The sequence below is a fragment of the Lagenorhynchus albirostris genome, chromosome 13, assembly GCF_949774975.1.
Source record: "Lagenorhynchus albirostris chromosome 13, mLagAlb1.1, whole genome shotgun sequence".
In the NCBI taxonomy this organism is placed as follows: Eukaryota; Metazoa; Chordata; class Mammalia; order Artiodactyla; family Delphinidae; genus Lagenorhynchus; species Lagenorhynchus albirostris.
The window spans coordinates 13,941,560-13,959,406 of record NC_083107.1 but is presented as its reverse complement, the minus strand read 5'-3'; the positions used below and the strand labels follow the sequence as shown (position 1 = coordinate 13,959,406).

Here is a 17,847-nt window from a genome sequence, read left to right as displayed (position 1 = left end):
CTGCTCCACAGAGAAGCCACATGGGGGCAGCCATTCCTGGGGATGACCACGGGTCAGCTCCACAGAGGCCAAGGGCACGCATTCCCAAAGACACAGCAGGCTGGGGGCAGGCAGACCGGTCAGACAGGCCCAGGGCTGGGGAGGGGCTGGGAGCCGCCGGCTGGCATCAACGGCTCTCTGTGTGCCTGTGCCCTACAAGGAAGTATCTATAATGTGCACAGTGGGGTCGGGGCAGCTACGGGAGCAGCTGTCTTTTCACGCATGTGCTCCGGGAACCAGGGACAGCTGGCAACAGCATCGTGAAAGAAAGCAGACAACAGTCCTTGTTATCCCTCAGAAAATGACCAGGAAGGTCACAGCCCCCGTGCTTCACAAGGCTGGCACCGCCAGGAGAGGGGGTGAGGAGTAAAGGCAGGAGGGTGACTTCCCTGGGATGCTGACCACAAGCTGCACTTCAACCAGTGTCACATGCCCAGCTGGGACCGCCAGCTGGGCACAGTCAGGATGGAAAGTCTGAGAGAAAGGTAACATATGTATCCAACCATCTAAGGACAGGGAGATGCAACCTGCCACCTCATCTGTAAAATCAAGGGGGCAGTAAAAGCATTTCACAATCTCAACACCCTTTCATGATAAAAACACTCAGCAGACTAGGAGTAGGAAGGAACATCATCGACCTAATAAAGGGGAGGCATCAGTGAAAACCCTACAGCTACCATTCTCCGCGAGCAAAGACGACGCTTTCTGCCTAAGATCGGGAACGAGAAAAGAATGTGCGCTCCCGCCACTCTATTCAACAGAGGTTCTAGCCAGGGCAATCAGGCATGGAAAGAATACAGCTGCTTTCAGATTGGAGAGTAAGAATGAAAACTACCTCTACTTGCAGATGACATAACCTTATGTAGAGAGAACCCAAAGGAATCCACAAAAAATTATTAGAGCTACTAAATGACTTCAGCAAAGCTAAAGGATTTAAGATCAACATTCAAAAATCAACCGTAGGGCTTCTCTGGTGGTGCAGTGGTTAAGAATCCGCCTGCCAATGCAGGGGACATGGGTTCGAGCCCTGGTCCGGGAAGATCCCACATGCCACAGAGCATCTAAGCCCGTGTGCCACAACTACTGAGCCTGTGCTCTAGAACCCGCGAGCCACAACTACTGAGCCTGCGTGCCACAACTACTGAAGCCTGCATGCCTAGAGCCCATGCTCTGCAACAAGAGAAGCCACTGCAATGTGAAGCCCGCGCACCGCAACAAAGAGTAGCCCCCGCTCGCTGCAACTAGAGGAAGCCTGTGCGCAGCAACAAAGACCCAACTCAGCCATAAATAAATAAACAAATAAATTTTTTTTTAAAAAATCAACCATATTTCTACACATTAACAATGAACAATCTGAAAATGAAATTAGGAAAACAATTCCATGTACAATAACCTCACGAAGAATAAAATACTCAGGAATAAATTTAACCAAAGAAATCCAAAACTTGTAAGTGGAAAACAATAACATACTATTTAAAGAAATTAAAGAAGATCTAAGTAAATGGAAACATCATGGATTGGAAGACTTCATATTGTTAAGATGGCAACACTCCCCAAATTGATCTACAGATTCAATGCAATCCCTATTAAAATTCCAACTGCCAGTTTTACACAAGTGACAAGCTGACCCTACAATTCATATGGAAATGCAAGGCACCCCAAATAGCTAAAACAATCTCGAAAAAGAACAAAGCTGGAGGACTCACATTTCCAGATTTTAAAACTTATTTCAAAGTTACAGTAATCAGGACATGATATTGGCATAAAAATAGACATATTGATTAATAGACTAGAATTGAGAGTCTAAAAATAAACCCATACACCTGTGGTTAACTGATTTTTAACAAGGGTGCTAAGAACATTCAATGGAGAAAGAACAGTCTTGTCAACAAATGGTGCTGAGACAACTGTGTTATCTACTGGCAAAAGAATGAAGCTGGACCCCTACCTCACACCACATAGAAAAATTAACTCAAAATGGATCAAAGACCTACATGTAAGGGCTAAAACCATAAAACTCTTAGATGGAAACACAGCTGTAAATCTGTGTACCCTTGGATTAGGCAACAGATTCTCAGATGTGACACCAAAAGCACAGGCAACAAAAGTCAATAAATAGGACTTCATCAAAATTAATATTTGTGTGTTGAAGGGCACTATCAAGAAAGTGAAAAAACAACCCATGTAATGGTACAAAATATTTGTGTGTCATATATGTGACACAGATCTAAGAGCCACAATATATAAAGAACTGTTAAAACTCAACAATTAAAAAGATGAACAACCCAATTAATAAATGGGCAGAGGGCTTGAATAGACATGTCTCCAAAGAAGATATTATAAATGGCCGGTAAGCACATGAAAAGATGCTCAATATTTTTAATCATTAGGGAAAGGTAAATGAAAACCACAACGAAACACCACTTTGCACCCACTAAGATGGCTATTTAAAAAACAAAAGACAAGTAAGTGCTAGTGTGGATGTGGAGAAATTGGAACCCTCATACATTGCTGGTGGAAATGTAAAATTGTATAGCTGCTTTGGAAAAACGTTTGGTAGTTCCTCAAAAATGTTAAACATAGAATTACCATATGACCCAGAAATTTCACTCATAGCTATATATTCAAGAGAATTGAAAGTACACATTCATAAAAAACTGGTGCACGAATACTCAATGCAGCCTTATTTATAACAGCCGAAAAGTGGAAACGAGCCAAATATTCCATTTATCAACTGACAAATGAATAAACAAAATGTGGTATAACCATACAATGGAATACTATTCAGCCATGAAAAGGAATGAGGTACTGTTCGTGCTACGACACGGATGAATCTTGAAGACATTATGTTAAGTAAAAGTAACAAGCCACAAAAGCATACCTAACTTGTATGATACCATGTATATGAAATGTCCAAAACAGGCAAATCAACAGACAGAAAGTGATTGCCAGGGAATGGGGGAAGGAGGAATCAGGGCTGACTGCCAATAGGTACTGAGTTTCTTTTGGGGGTTATGGAATTGTTCTGGAATTAGTGGTGATGATTGTACAACATAAAGAATACACCGAAAAAAAAAATCACTGAATTATATTATATATACTGAATTATATACCAAAAATGGTAACTTTTCTGGTAAGTATGAATTACATTTCAATAAAAAAAACAAGGATTCCAGACAAGATGATTTGAGGTCCTTACCTACACTAATATTCTAGACGTGCATAATTTACTTTCTGGTCATAAACTATGCTAGGGAGGAAAGATCATACCTGCAACATTCTTTTAAACTGTGAAGGGAGGCAAAATCTACAAGAATTATAATTATTTATTATTTAAATTATTTATATGAAGCCTGTATTGAACTTTAAAAAATGTTCTAAAAATTAAATGGACTTCTTTTTAAAAAATGTTTTGAAATCTGTATACCCTTTAAGCCAGCAATCACAATTCTAGGAATTCATTTAAAATATATACCAACGAAAAGTACACTAGTCTAGATATAAGTGGGTGTCCACCAGAGCACTGTTCAGAATAGTAAAAAACCAGGCGACAATCTACATGTCTGCCAATAGGAAATTCCCTGGCGGTCCAGAGGTTAGGACTCAGCGCTCTCACTGCCAGGGCCCTGGATTCGATCCCTGGTCGGGGAACTAAGATCCCACAAGCCACTCAGCGTGGCCAAAAACAAAACAAAAAAACCACCACAACAAAAAAAATGGACACTCATTAAATGTCTGCCAATAGAGAGACAGTTAAATCAATTATATATATCCATATTGTTGGGTACAACACAGAATGGGTTAAGAAGAATGAAGTCAATCTACACGTACAGACACAGAATGAACCCCATAATACATCATTAAGTGAACTAAATATGTCACAAAGCAATTACAAGAAAGGTTCTGTCAACCTAGCACATGAAAACAGTTAAATAAACTTCCTGCTATATTTGGAGTGTGTTAGGGTGGTTCAAATTAAAAATACAAACTGCCTGAAATAATGAGATTCCCTTTGGAGGACCTGGTGGCTCAATTAAAGTAAGCTCTCTTACAGACCAGTTAAAATTGAGGTCGACGTGCCTGAGGATGAGGTAAGTGCATGCCTCAGGCACCAGAATATCATGGATAAAGAAGTGGTCTTAAATACAAGCTCAAAATTGAATGTCAAATTTAATCATGGTTCATGGTTCTCCTGAGTAGGTATAATATGATTCCATTTTTATTTCTTTTCTATGAGAGTATGCACATACATGAAGAATGGGATTGGACAGAGAGGAAATTTTTCCTTTCATATTACTGTCTCTTTATTTATTTATTTTTATAAATTTATTAATTTTATTTATTATTTTTGGTTGCATTGGGTCTTCGTTGCTGCCGCGGGCTTTCTCTGGTTGTGCAGAGCGGGGGCTACCCTTTGTTGTGGCGTGCGGGCTTCTCATTGCAGTGGCTTCTCTTGTTGCGGAGCAGGGGCTCTAGGCGCGCGGGCTTCAGTAGCTGTGGCTCGCCGGCTCTAGAGCACAGGCTCAGTAGTTGTGGCAAACGGGCTTAGCTGCTCTGCAGCGTGTGGGATCTTCCCGGACCAGGGCTCGAAGCCGTGTCCCCTGCATTGGCAGGTAGATTCTTAACCACTGAGCCACCAAGGAAGCCCTACTGTCTCTTTATTTAACGAAAAACTTACGTTACTTCTATAGTTAAAAAGAATTTAAAGGGCAGAGATCTAATAAATGAAATCAGCAAGGTTGCTGAATCAAGGACAATATACAAAAATTAACTGTATTTCTATACACCAACCATAAACAATTAGGAAATTTAAAACATAATATCGGGCTTCTCTGGTGGCGCAGTGGTTGAGAGTCGCCTGCCGATGCAGGGAACACGGGTTCGTGCCTCGGTCCAGGAAGATCCCACATGCCGCGGAGCGGCCTAGGCCCATGAGCCATGGCCACTGAGCCTGTGCGTCCAGAGCCTGTGCTCCGCAACGGGAGAGGCCACAACAGTGAGAGGCCCGCGTACCGCTAAAAAAAAAAAAAAAAAAAACAACCCACAACCCCCCCCCATAATATCATCTATAATAGCAAAACCTAGGAATGAATCTAATGAAAGATTTTTATGAAATGCAAAGACTTTTATGTCACTGAAACACATACTGTGTTCATAATTTGGAAGATTCAACACTGGAATGTAATCTCAAAAGAACTCCTGGCAGGTACTTTTTTGCAGAAATACACAAGATGACTTTGAAATTTATATGGAAATTCACAGGGCCAAGAATATTCAAGATAGTCATGAAGAAGAACAAAGCTGGAAACTTTTACTATCGAAAATCAAAACTTACTATAAACCTACAATAATTAAGACAGTGTGGTATTGGTGCAATGGGATCAAACTAATCAATGGAACTGAAATGAGTCCAGGAGTACAAACTACGCATATACAATTAGTTGATTTACAACACAGGAGATACTAAAGAGCTGAGGAAAAACAATGGTCTTTTCATCAACGATGTTGTATCAACTGGATAGTCCTATGGAAAGGAAATGAATCCTGACCCCTTCCTCACATCAACAACATCCACAAAATTCAACTCCAGGCAGACAGTAGACCTAAGCATGAATGGGCAAACAATAAAGCTGCTTACCAATGATACAAGGAAATACCTTAATGACCCTGGGCTGCCAAGTAGTTTTTATACAGGACTAGCCATAAAAGGCAAAGCCTGGTGAATTATATTACATAAAGAACTTCTGATCATTAGAAAACAGCATTAAGTGAAAGGGCAAAAAGGCCAGCCATCAAGCAGAAGGAATACACATATCTGGCAATGGACTTACACTAGAATATATTTCTAAAACTCTTACCTAGTAATAAGAGAATGGCATAGACTAAAAAAAGGCAAAAGACTTGAAGAGGCACTTCACAAAAGATGAGATCCCAGTGGCCATAAGCATATGAAGAGGTGCTCAACCTCACTTGTCATTAAGGAAATGTAAATTAAAACCACAATAAGACACCACTCCGCACCCATTTCAATGGCTAAATTTACAGATGGGGGAAAAAACAAAAAATAAAAGACACCCAAACGAAATGGAACAATATTATGAAGTTCTGCTGAGAATAAGGAGTAACTGGAACTCTCCTGCCCTGCTGGTAGAGGTGTAAATTGCTACAAGCACTTTGGAAACCTGTTTATTAAACTATTTATTGAAGTTGAAGGTAGATCTTATGACTCAGCAATTTGATTCCTTGGCATGTAGTCATCAGAATGCATATATATGCTCAGCAAAAGACATGTACAAGAATGTCATCGTCGCCCTATTTGTAATAGCCAAATGAAGACGATCGAAGACAACCCAAATGTCCATCAACGGTAAAATGGACAAATATATAATGGTATATGCATATAATATAATACCACACATCAACAAAAGTGAATAAACTACCACCATATGTGATGACATGAGTGACTCACACAAAGATATGATTTACTCTATGATCCCATTTTTGTAAAGTTCAAGAAAAGACAAAACTTACCTATGGTGTTAGAAGTCAGGTGACTGGCTACCTTTGGGGAGGGGCAGAAATTGAGAGGGGCCTGGAAGGGTCTTCTGGGGGTGTTGGTGCTATTCTACTTTCTGATCTAGGTGACGACTTATGTATTCACTTTGGGAACACTCATTGAGCTATATATGCTCGAGATCTGCAGTGACGGGCAAATCTTCTTCCTTTACGTGCTCTCTCATTTTCAACAAATGGTGAGAGACCTCCGATTCTTAGGTGGAAAGAAAACCACTCGAGAGGCTGTATAAAATGCCCTGGAGAAATAGCCTAACACTTAATTTTCTAGGGCAGTACAAATAAACTTCCCAAGCTAAGTTGCTTATTTCCTGATTCAAAACATGGCTTTTCTCTGTAGAATCAGACTGAGTCACTAACAAATTCTTGTGCAGTGCAGTCACTCTTCCCCTTTCCATCTATTTGCAAAGAAATAACAGCCTGTACCAACCTCTCAAAAAACACTGAAAAATCTCAACTGCAACAGAAATAAAACCTGGGCCTATTTTCCAATTCGATTTCATTATAAAATAAGCATAGGCCAGACATGTTAAACAGTGAAAAAGAAATTGTTCCTAACACAAACCAAATTACTCTATCACTTTGATCTTTTTTATGTCAAAGTTTTTGCTCATATACATTTTTAACACGTTCCAACTGTGATTACACATAGAACTGTGTAGTCTATTTCTTCTTTCAACATTATGCCAGAGAATTTTCCAGACGGTTACATAACTTTTTAAAACCACTATTTTAAACAACTACATAATATCTTAACAAATGGATGTCCCACAATTTACTTAGCCCCAGTGCTGGGTATCTAGGTTTTTCTAATTTCCACCACTATAAAGCACAATGTCATGGACTGCATTTTTCAAGTTATTTTACTATACTCCAGATGATTTCCTTAGGCTGCATTCTCAGATTGAAGGGAATGAACATATTCGTAGCTCTAGATATACAGTCTTTGTCAACTATTTGGTTCTATTTTGAACTCACTGCTTATGTTTAAACAAAATCCTAATAAATTCTGGACACTTACTTAAGAATTAAAATCCCTTTATGTCCAAGATAACTTGAGATGACTTACAAAATAAAGACACATAAAAAAGAAATAATAAAAAGAATATAAGTGGACAAATACATATAACCAGCTGAACTGGGGCCTAGCAAACTACAGCCTATAGGCCAAATCTGGCCCACCATCTGTTTTTGTAAATAAAGTTAAATTGAATTGCAGTCATGCTCATTCATTTAAGCCTTGTCTATGTCTGCTTTCACGTGACAATGGCAGAGCTGAGTAGTTGTAACTCAGAGACTGGATGACCAACAAAGCCTAAAATATTTTCTCTCTGGATTTTACAGAAAAAGCTCACCAATCCCTGAACTAAACTTAACTGTAAAATTCCCCATCTATTCTGTTAAATCAACTTCTGTTTCTGGCCAGGATAGAACAATGGTGACCTGATTTCACATCCACTAGAAACAAAAACAATAACAACAAAAGCAGATGTGAACATGAAACATGAATATAAAACAAAGGTTTTCGATACAGTGACCTTAGGAAGTGAAGGACAGGGATCAGCAAGGATATAGTACACTTGAACTATCTATCACCTGAACCTGACTGACATTTACAGAGCACGCCATCCAACAACAGCGGAATACATATTATTTTTAAGGACACACGGATCATTTACCAAGACAGACTGTATTTGAAGTCATAAAACAAATCTCAATAAATTGAAAAGGATTCAAGTTACCCAAGGTATGTTCTCTGGCCACAGTGGAATTAAATTTGCAATCAGTAATACAGACATCTGGAAAACCCCTCAATATTTGGAAACTAAATCATATACTTCTAAATAACTCAGGGGTCAAAAAAAGAGAAATCAGCAAGTATTCTGAAGTGAACGTAAATGAAAATACAACATGCTTAGGGGAAATTTTATATATAAAATGCCAATATTAAAAAAAGGAAAAAAGTTTCAAATCAGTGACTTCTGTTTCAACCTTAAGTAACTAAAAAAGAAAAGCAAATCAAACCCAAAGTAAACAGAAGAAAGGAAATAAAGATCAAAGTGAAATCAATGAAACAGAAAACAGAAAAATAGAGAAAGCCAATAATAGCTGGTTCTCTGTGAACAATAAAACTGACAGACCTCTAAGCAAACTGAGCAGGAAAAAGAGAGAAGACACAAATTACCACTATCAGAAATGAGACAGGGGACCCACCTTCAGACTCTACAAATAGAAAAGGAAAGTAAAGGAATATGATGAATAACTTTACGCCTATAAATTCAATAACTTAGATGAAATTCCTTGAAAAAACAAAGCAGTAAAGTTCCTCCAAGAAGAAAGAGATAACCTAAATAGCCCTATATGTACTAGAGAAATAGAAATTTTAGTTAAACAAATCTTCCTAAAGAGAAAACTCCAGGTCCAGATGGCTCCACTGGTGAATTCCACCAAACATTTAACGAAAAAATAATATCAATACTACACAAACTCTGGGGACTTCCCTGGTGGCGCAGTAGTTAAGAATCCGCCTGCCAATGTAGGGTACACGGGTTCGAGCCCTGGTCCGGGAAGGTCCCACATGCCGTGAAGCAACTAAGCCCGCAAGCCACAACTACTGAGCCTGCACTCTAGAGCCCGCGAGCCACAACTACTGAGCCTACGTGCCACAGCTACCGAAGCCCACGTGCCTAGAGCCTGTGCTCCGCAGCAAGAGAAGCCACTGCAATGAGAAGCCCACTCACCGCAACGAAGAGTAGCCCTCGATAGCCGCAACTAGAGAAAGCCCGTGCGCAGCAGTGAAGACCCAACGCAGTCAAAAATAAATAATTTATTAAAAAAAAATACTATACAAACTCTTAGAGAAAACGGAAAAAGAGTAAATACTTCCCAACTCATCCTATGAAGCCAATGTTACCCTGATACCAAAACCAGGCAAACATATGACAAGAAAACCACCTATCAAAATCCCTCATGTACACAGAGGCAAAAAATTCTACACAGAAGTTTAGCAAATACTACCTCATAACCAAGTAAGGTTTATCTCAGGAATACAAGTTGGCTCAGTAACTAAAAAGCAGTCAAGTCCCAGGTCCACAGATTTAAAGAACTGCAGAGCTGGGAGAGACCTTAGGGCTCATCAACCTGAACCCTTTTGTTTTATAAATGAAGAGCTGAGGCTGACAGAGCCAAGGTCACATAACTGATTAAGTATAGTATGATGGCCTGGGTGTTAGAAAGTCCTGGGTTTGAATCCCAACTCTGGCTCCTATGGACTTGGGCATGTAACAGCTTCTCCAAACTTCATTATCCTCATCTGCTAAATGGTGATAATGATGGCTTCTGCATCGCAGGTTGGTTGTGAGGGTTAAGTAAGATAACATATTTGAAGCACTCCCAACAAACCTTAACTACTGCTACCATCAGCACCACTGCCTATTACCACCATAGCTGGATTCTGAGGACACGGAGTTTAAGTTAGAAGCAAAGGACAGAAACTATGCAGCTTACGCTTAGCAGACACTCCCTTGAAACCATCTACACCCAAAAACCCCATCAAAGAGAGAGTCAGACTATTGTTTGATTTGCCATTTCTGTTTCTGGCCTGGGCTCTCCTGGGAACCAAAACCTCTTGACTGAGTGGCCTGTTTCCTTGTTTTATAGCCACCGTTTGTTTTCTCCCAATTACCTGCTTTCCTGTCCACAGCGGACAGGGCTTCAGGATGGCAGGAGGAAAGAGCTTCACACGCCCCACTCTGTCTGTGAGTCCTCGGTACACCAGCTCCATATACTGCTCCCGGCTGAAAAAGCAGCCTCGAATGGTCATGTTTGCACCCGAAACCATGTGATCTTGGATCAGCCCTGCCAATGGCTGGCCATCCTACAAACCAAAACAGATAAGAGGAGAACAAAGAAAAAACTGAAGTCGCATTCTAATGTCTAATCCTGTGCTTGGGAGTTGCCTGCTAGCAACAGCCCTCCTTCACATCCCCCGTACTGTCCTGTCTCTGAGCCGCACCAGGCCGGTGCTTGGGCTTCCCATCTTGAGAGCAAACTGCCTACCAGAGCACATGACCAGGGCTTCCTGACCAGCTCCCACCTTTGCCTTTTGCCCACTGTTCTGTATCAAAACTGCTGCAAATTCATCCAGGCCCCCAGCCTTCTCTCCATAATCCTATCTGTTTCTAGTTACTCCAGCATATTTCTGGCATTTATGCATACATTTGGTCTGGCTGCTGTTGGCTGTGTCCTTGTTTTTATATTTTGGTTTTACGCTTTGCTATTTTTCACACATTTCTGGCCTGGTTCTCCTCTAAATCAGTCATCCATTCAACAAATATTTATTGAGAGCCTACTGTATGCCTAGGCACTGGGTTAGACCTTTAATCTACTCCAGTGGCCCAAGCAGACACGATCCTTCCTGATGAGAAAGAGCTAGACAGTAAACAAATGACTGGACAGATACATTATCACAAAGAGTTTTAAATATGGGAGGAAAATAACAGGATGGGTCATCACATAGATTTGGGGTGAGGAGGCTGGTCAGGAATGGTCTCTCTGAGGGGCAGTATTGCAGCTTGGCCTGAGGAGTGACTTGGAGTGGGCCAGCGCAGGGAGGGTGGGGTTCGGGCAGAGGTTCCTCAAGAGGGTTGTGGAGGGCTTTGACGTGTGTGACTGTAGAAGGAAAGAATGCCTGCTGTCAGCGTCTCTTCATACTGTAGCACGTATTCATGGTAGGCTGTTATTTACCAGATGTCAAAACAAGGGCCTTTATAAAAGCCCCAGTTGGGTGGGTACATTCATCTTTCCACAGCCTTTCTGATCCCCAGCCTCCTGCACCCTATCTGCAGGTGTGCATTCATGGCAACATAAGGCACACTAAAGTAAACATAGCTGTGCCCACTGACATGCTCTAAGCAGCAGTTTTTGCAACCTTTTCAATGTTTATGGGAACGTGAGAAATATCTGTGCCTTGGATCTACAGATTGTTATCATTTGCTTATTTGTTAAATACTGTCCAATATTATGTCCATGTTTCATAACTAAGGAACTCACAAGTGCAGCCATGGAGAAGCGCCAGGAATTTAACCACATGCACTAATTCAAAGGCTAAAAAGGATGCTTGTTAAACAGTCTCAATACTGTGGCAACGGGCTTTACGTAAACTCAAAGATAATTATTACAGATGAGCTGAATAGGTGGTGCAGACGGAAGGCAAGATCAGACGGGGCACGCGGCCCTTCTTACAAAGGCTCTGAGTTATGAACATGAATAAAAAATTACACTCTGTGTCTTGTTCCAAAGACAAGGTCTTATTTTGCTTAGAGGAAAAACCCAAAACAGTATTAGGCATTTGACTCATCCCACAGTCTTTGGGGGCAGATATAGATTTTCCCTTTTGCTTTTTTCCTTTAAAGAACATAATTATAAGTTATGGGATCTAGTCAGTGCCTTCTCTCTCCATCCAGACTTTTCCATGACTAAAAAATTACCTTAATGGCTAAATTGCTTTCAATGCAATAATCATGAATTCTAGGGAGGAATACTGATTAAAGCAATTTACTAAGGGTCTACTTATAATTCTGAATTTCCTAAATCTGCTTAGGATCAGAAAGACCATCGCTGAATCAAAAACCCAGGTAATTGTCAGCTATCCTATTCCACCTAATATCACAGCAAAATGACATTAAAATTGATGTCTTTGGTGACTTGAATTTCGTAGCTAAGTCAAAGTCTGGAAACTATGTCTCAAGCCTTGTTAAAAAAACTTCCATGAAGCATTGGCCCTCAATAGATACAACAAACAGAAGAAAAAAATAGAATCCACACAGAAACATGTAAATGAAAAGTGTAACTGTTTTCCTGGAACAGAAACAGCTAAAGTTCCATTCCTCTCCTATTTTAAGTAAGAAGACAACCTCCAACCCTGTTAAACACATATAACCAACAATAAAATGAACTTAAATCGGGGACTATGGTTAGTCAAGGAAGAGAACCTAGAAATAGAGAAGAAACAGAATAATGAACAAAGGGAAAGAGAAACAAAGGGAAATAAAGACACGCCAAGAAAAATTACCCAAAAATGGCTTAGGAAAACCAGCTCTTGTCCTTTTAGGACTTTGCCAACAAAGTACATGTTTCATTTTTATAACCATTAGCAAAAAAATAATGATTCCACCTTGGCATTCACACTGAGGACTAAACGAAATTTATCAAGAATCAAAAGCTCTTTACCTCTGACAAAAGAAATTGTCTGAGGGAATTCCCTGGCGGTCCAGTGGTTAGGACTCTGCATTTTCACTGCTGAGGACGCGGGTTCAATCCCTGGTTGGGGAACTAAGATCCCAACACACCGCACAGAATGGCCAAAAAAAAAAAAATTTATCTGAAAGTAAAGTGAACCCTCAGGTCATCCCCTAGAAGTGTTGTTTTTTGTTTTTACTCTTTAAGAATTTAGTTTACTGATGTAAGCTTATTGATCTGTGCTCTCCCTGTCTCCTGACCTGAACTCATAGGCAGGTGAGCATATGAGGCACATCTGGATTTTACATAGTCCAGCCCTGCGCAGGACACGCCGTAAGCAATGAGGTCGCCTATTCTACCTTATTCAATCAAAATCAAGTATAGCACTTACAAATTCATTGGCCTGAGAACTTCGGAGCACCCCAACTCCCCATGCGGCTAAAGTCCAGAGGTCACTCTGCCGGCAAAAAGATGAACCACCTGCTGCTCGCTGGTAGTATCCCCTGTGGTGAAATGTGACGCTCCCTTTAGAGAGCCAGACAGCTGGTTCAGTCCTGGGAACCCCTCACTGCCACGTGCCCTCAGCCAGGCCCAGCCTCGCCTGTCAGCGGGGCTAATCACACACGAGGCTGAGCACACAGGCTTGGGGGGTCAACGGTGCTGGGTTCAAGTCCCAGCTTCGTCACTGGCTGGCAAGTCACTCACCGGTGTTTCCTCATCTGAAAATTGCACCCACCTCCTAAGGCTGCCGCGAGGACTAAGGGAGAATGTTTGCCAACTGCTCAGAGCGGTGCCTGAGGCACAGGGAGCGCTCAGCGGACGGTGGCAAAGCCACCACCCTCATAGCTACCGTGGGTGTGATTTACATAAAAAGACAAAAAGCCAATTTTCAAATTAATCAAATTATTTCCTTCTAATTATTTCTTCTTTTTCTTCTAATTATTAGTAAAATCATTACTAATTGCTAGTAAAATTATTAGTAAAAATTAACCAAATTATTTCTTCTAATTTCTGGGGGACCTCAGTGGGCCCCTAAACCCCTCCTGCCTATTGTCAGCCCCTTCGCTCACCAACAGCCAGCTAAGGTGGGTGGAGAAGGGAAAGCAAGTTATATTCAAATAACGGAGTCCAGGATGAAGCCACAGTGGTGTGTCTGGTAGGCAGCGAGGCTGGGATGCTCGGACCCTGGCCACCTGCCTGATTCCCCAGATAGGACTTGACGGGGGAAGAGAAGTTCCCAGGAGGAGAGGTTACTAATCGATGAGGGACATCTCCGAGCAGCCTCTGGTGCTTCCTGGGTGCAGAGGTCTCCCTCTCTTCTGTGGAAGGGCAGCAGGGCCCGCACAGCCGAGAAGAACAAGCCACAAGGATCTGGGAGTTCCTGGCCCTTCCTCCTCCTCAGCTCTGTGCCCTTCGGTAAGTTACACCATTTTTTTTTTTTTTTTTTTGCTGCGCCGCGCTGCATGTGGGATCTTAGTTCCCCGACCAGAGATGCAAGCTGCGCCACTTGCCATGCAAGCAAGGAGTCTTAACCACTGGACCGACAGGGAAGTCCCTACACCGTTTCTTCATGTGTAAATGTGGACGTTAGTAGTACCTACCCCAAGGAGTGCGGGGAGGAAGAAAGGAGAGGCCTCCAACGTGCTTTGTAGTGTCTGACACTGAAAAAGTGTTTGGCAAACAGTAGCCATAGTTCTTTATTATTATTACTACTCCACGCTGCAGCCCAAATGAACGATGTATCATTGTGAATCACTGTGACGCAAACGGCTCATAAAGGAAGGGATTCACAGAGGAGATTCCTCATGGGCTGGAGGGGAATTTCATCTGGACCCTTGGGGTTACGTTGTCTCTTAAAACTCCTGCTTGTCCAGACTCAAAGGATCAGAGTCATCTGTGGACCTCGGGGACCCTCACAGCTGGGATGCTAATGCTTGCCAGAGGCTAATAAGTTGTCGAATCCAAACAGACTGGAAGACAAGACCTATTATGCGGCTACTAACCTCAGCGTTCTGGGATGACTGTTACAACTTCTTTCCTGCCACCTTAAGGGGCAGCAAGAGAGAACCCTTTCCCTGCCTCTAGCCACTAGAGAGCTGAAGACCCCACCCGGAAGAAGCCAAGACCTTCTGTTCCACATGCCCCTGCCCTAGAGCCACCCACTGACTCCAGGAGCTGGCAAGGGCCCGGACCTGGACTGCCAAGTTGTGCTGGCGATGACCATGGAACCGCCTCAAGGTCAGACCTACCTTGGGAACGAGGTACTGCTGATCCGTGCAGGCCAGGACGTAGGCCTCGGCCCGGCCCAGTTCACTCTGAGGGAAGTGGGCGTTCATCTCGTCTCCATCAAAGTCGGCGTTGTAGGCCTTGCAGTTGGCATAGTGGAGCCGCAGGACTTTCTCCTCGGGCAGGATGCGGGCGCGATGCGCCTGGATGGAGGGCCTGTGCAGGGTGGGCTGTCGGTTCAGGAGGAGAATGTCCCCATTCTTCACGTGCCGGCATACCTGGGGGCACAGGAGAGAACAGGGTGAGCAGCAGCGACTTCGGCAACATCGCTTCTATTCCAAGGGCTCACCTTGGCCTGGGCTGGGTGTGCCTTCTGTCTGTCTCAGGTTTTATTCAACTAAATAAAAGGAGAACTTTTAGTCTGGACTGAAACCCTAGAAATCTTTGAGAAATAGCTACTAAGCCCCTCTGGTACTCTGAGAAATAGCTGCTAGCCCAGCAGAGTCCTGTCCTGGCTCTGGGCACAGAGGCATATGCCAATGAGGCTACAGGCTCCTGTCCAGTAATCTCTGTCTTCTTCAGAGATGCATAACCTTTCCGGAGTTTGAATTCCTCTGCGAATTAATCTGAAGAAAGAAAGAGACACATCTGAAGACAGCATATCTACATATAACCATAAAACTCCTGGTCTGCCAGATCTAGAAGGATCTGGCAGACCTCTAGAATCCCCGCCAGGGCCACATCTGAGTATATTATTTGAAACGTGAATTCCACGTTTTAGAAATACTTGCCCAACAGAGCAAGTCCAGCAGAGCCAGGACTGAAACGCAGAGTTCCTGATTCCCAGTTCAATGCTCTCTGCAAATGTTTTATTGCACTTAAAAATTAATAATAAGTTTAAATTGCACGGTCTTCTGGGAAAGCAATTTCACAATAGATTTTAAAACATTTAAAACTTATTTCCTTTTGTCAACGCAAGGTTCTAAGAATGTGCATGTTTATGCAGCAGTGTTAACAGTGGCAAGAACTGGGAAAAACCTGGCTGCCCCACAGAATGGGCATTGGTGGCTAAATCATGGTATGTATTATGGAATATTATGTAATGATGAAAAAGGATGACTTAACCCTATAATAGTCCTAAAGCGATGGCAATAATGTATTCCGGTAAAAGAAAAACAATCCAGGTGCCATCTAAGGTGATAGGATGAGGCAATTTAAAACCCAACCCAGGGGCCTCCCCTGGCAGTCCAGTGGTTAAAAGACTCCAGGCTTTCAGTGCAGGGTGCGTGGGTTCTTAGAGAACTAAGATCCCACATGCCACGCAGCACGGCCAAAAAATAAATAAATAAAACCCAACCCAACTCTACGGGCTTATATACATAAGGGAAAAGGGCACTTAGATCCTCACTGAGCTGTTTCTATGCTCTCCTTGAGGCAGGGACACACGGGAGGAAGAGTAAGGCACAGATCACCACCTTTACCTTTATACGTCTTAGTGATGTTCGTGTTACAACGAGCGTGTACTACTTCTATGAAATTTCTTTAAAAGATCTTCAACTATTTCTAAAGAAAGCAAGAAAAACTGCACAAGTGATGCTTACTGTGGGGGAAAGCACAGAAAATACAGACAAACTTAAAGAAGAGAATGAAAACCACAAGTAACTTTTACTCCTTAAAGACAACCAAGGCTCACGCTTTTTTGTTCCTTACCAATATCAATATGCCACTGGTCACGTCCTCCTGACAGAACACCTCCTCCCACAAAGCTGACTTTAGTATAAGGCCCTTAATCTTATGCTATATTAATTACTGGGCTTCCCAAATGATGAACAGAGACGCCACTTTAAAAAACAAATGCAGGGTTCCCTGGTGGCGCAGTGGCTGAGAGTCCGCCTGCCGATGCAGGAGACACAGGTTCGTGCCCCGGTCCGGGAAGATCCCACATGCCGCAGAGCAGCTGGGCCCGTGAGCCATGGCCGCTGAGCCTGCGTGTCCGGAGCCTGTGCTCCGCAACGGGAGAGGCCACAACAGTGAGAGGCCCGCATACCGCAAAAAAAACCCCAAAAAACAAAAAAAAAACAAATGCATTGGAATTCCCTGGCGGTCCAGTGGTTAGGACTCCACGCTCTCACTGCGGGGGTCTGGGTTCAAGCCCTGGTCGGGGAACTAAGACCCCACAAGCCTTGCGGCACGGCCAAAAAAATTTTTAAAATAATAAAATAAAAATAAAAAAACAAATGCATGAGGCAACTGCTACCCCAATCATTCTGCAGGCTGCCCTTAGCAGCCCAGAGGAATTGTGGAGACTCAGTGAGGCCTCCCCCCATCCCAAGTCTCCCCTAAATTATCCAGCAGATAACTGGTTGGGGGAAAACAAATTACTCCAAGTCTGGTTTCTTCTTATGTCGTCCACATTATGAAGTTGTATCAGAAAGCTGGCTGCAGAAAGAGGCTAGAGGTCAACAAGAGATGCTCCCCACCCACCTCCCCGCATCCGTTTGGCTGGGCTGACAGTGTCCACCAACTCAGGGAAGCAGGGAGCACACCCCTCAAATTCTAAAAGGCAGTCCTAAAAGCAGCTAGCGGGGAGGCAGTCTCTCTGCTCCCAAGGAATTCAAACCCGCCCTCCCCCCACCCCCATGTCCGTGTTTCCAAGGAGACCTGGATTCTGAGGATTCCCAGGAGTGGCTGCCTAGGGCACGTCACGGAGCCTGAATTGACTTTCAAGGTCTATTTCTTTAGCTTCTCAAGGAAGAAACTGCCGGGACC

General features: G+C 42.8%; 1 protein-coding gene across 2 annotated transcripts in view; it reads right to left on the bottom strand.

The window, feature by feature from the left end:
- Positions 1-17,847, bottom strand: part of POLR1A (RNA polymerase I subunit A) — a 76,176-nt gene that overhangs the window by 28,762 nt on the left and 29,567 nt on the right. For both annotated transcript variants that reach the window (XM_060168613.1, XM_060168614.1), the window contains exons 13-14: positions 15,102-15,356; positions 10,298-10,489 (exon numbers count right to left, since the gene is read on the bottom strand). In XM_060168613.1, the coding sequence (XP_060024596.1) occupies positions 10,298-10,489; positions 15,102-15,356 (447 nt within the window). The remainder of the gene's footprint in view (positions 1-10,297; positions 10,490-15,101; positions 15,357-17,847) is intronic.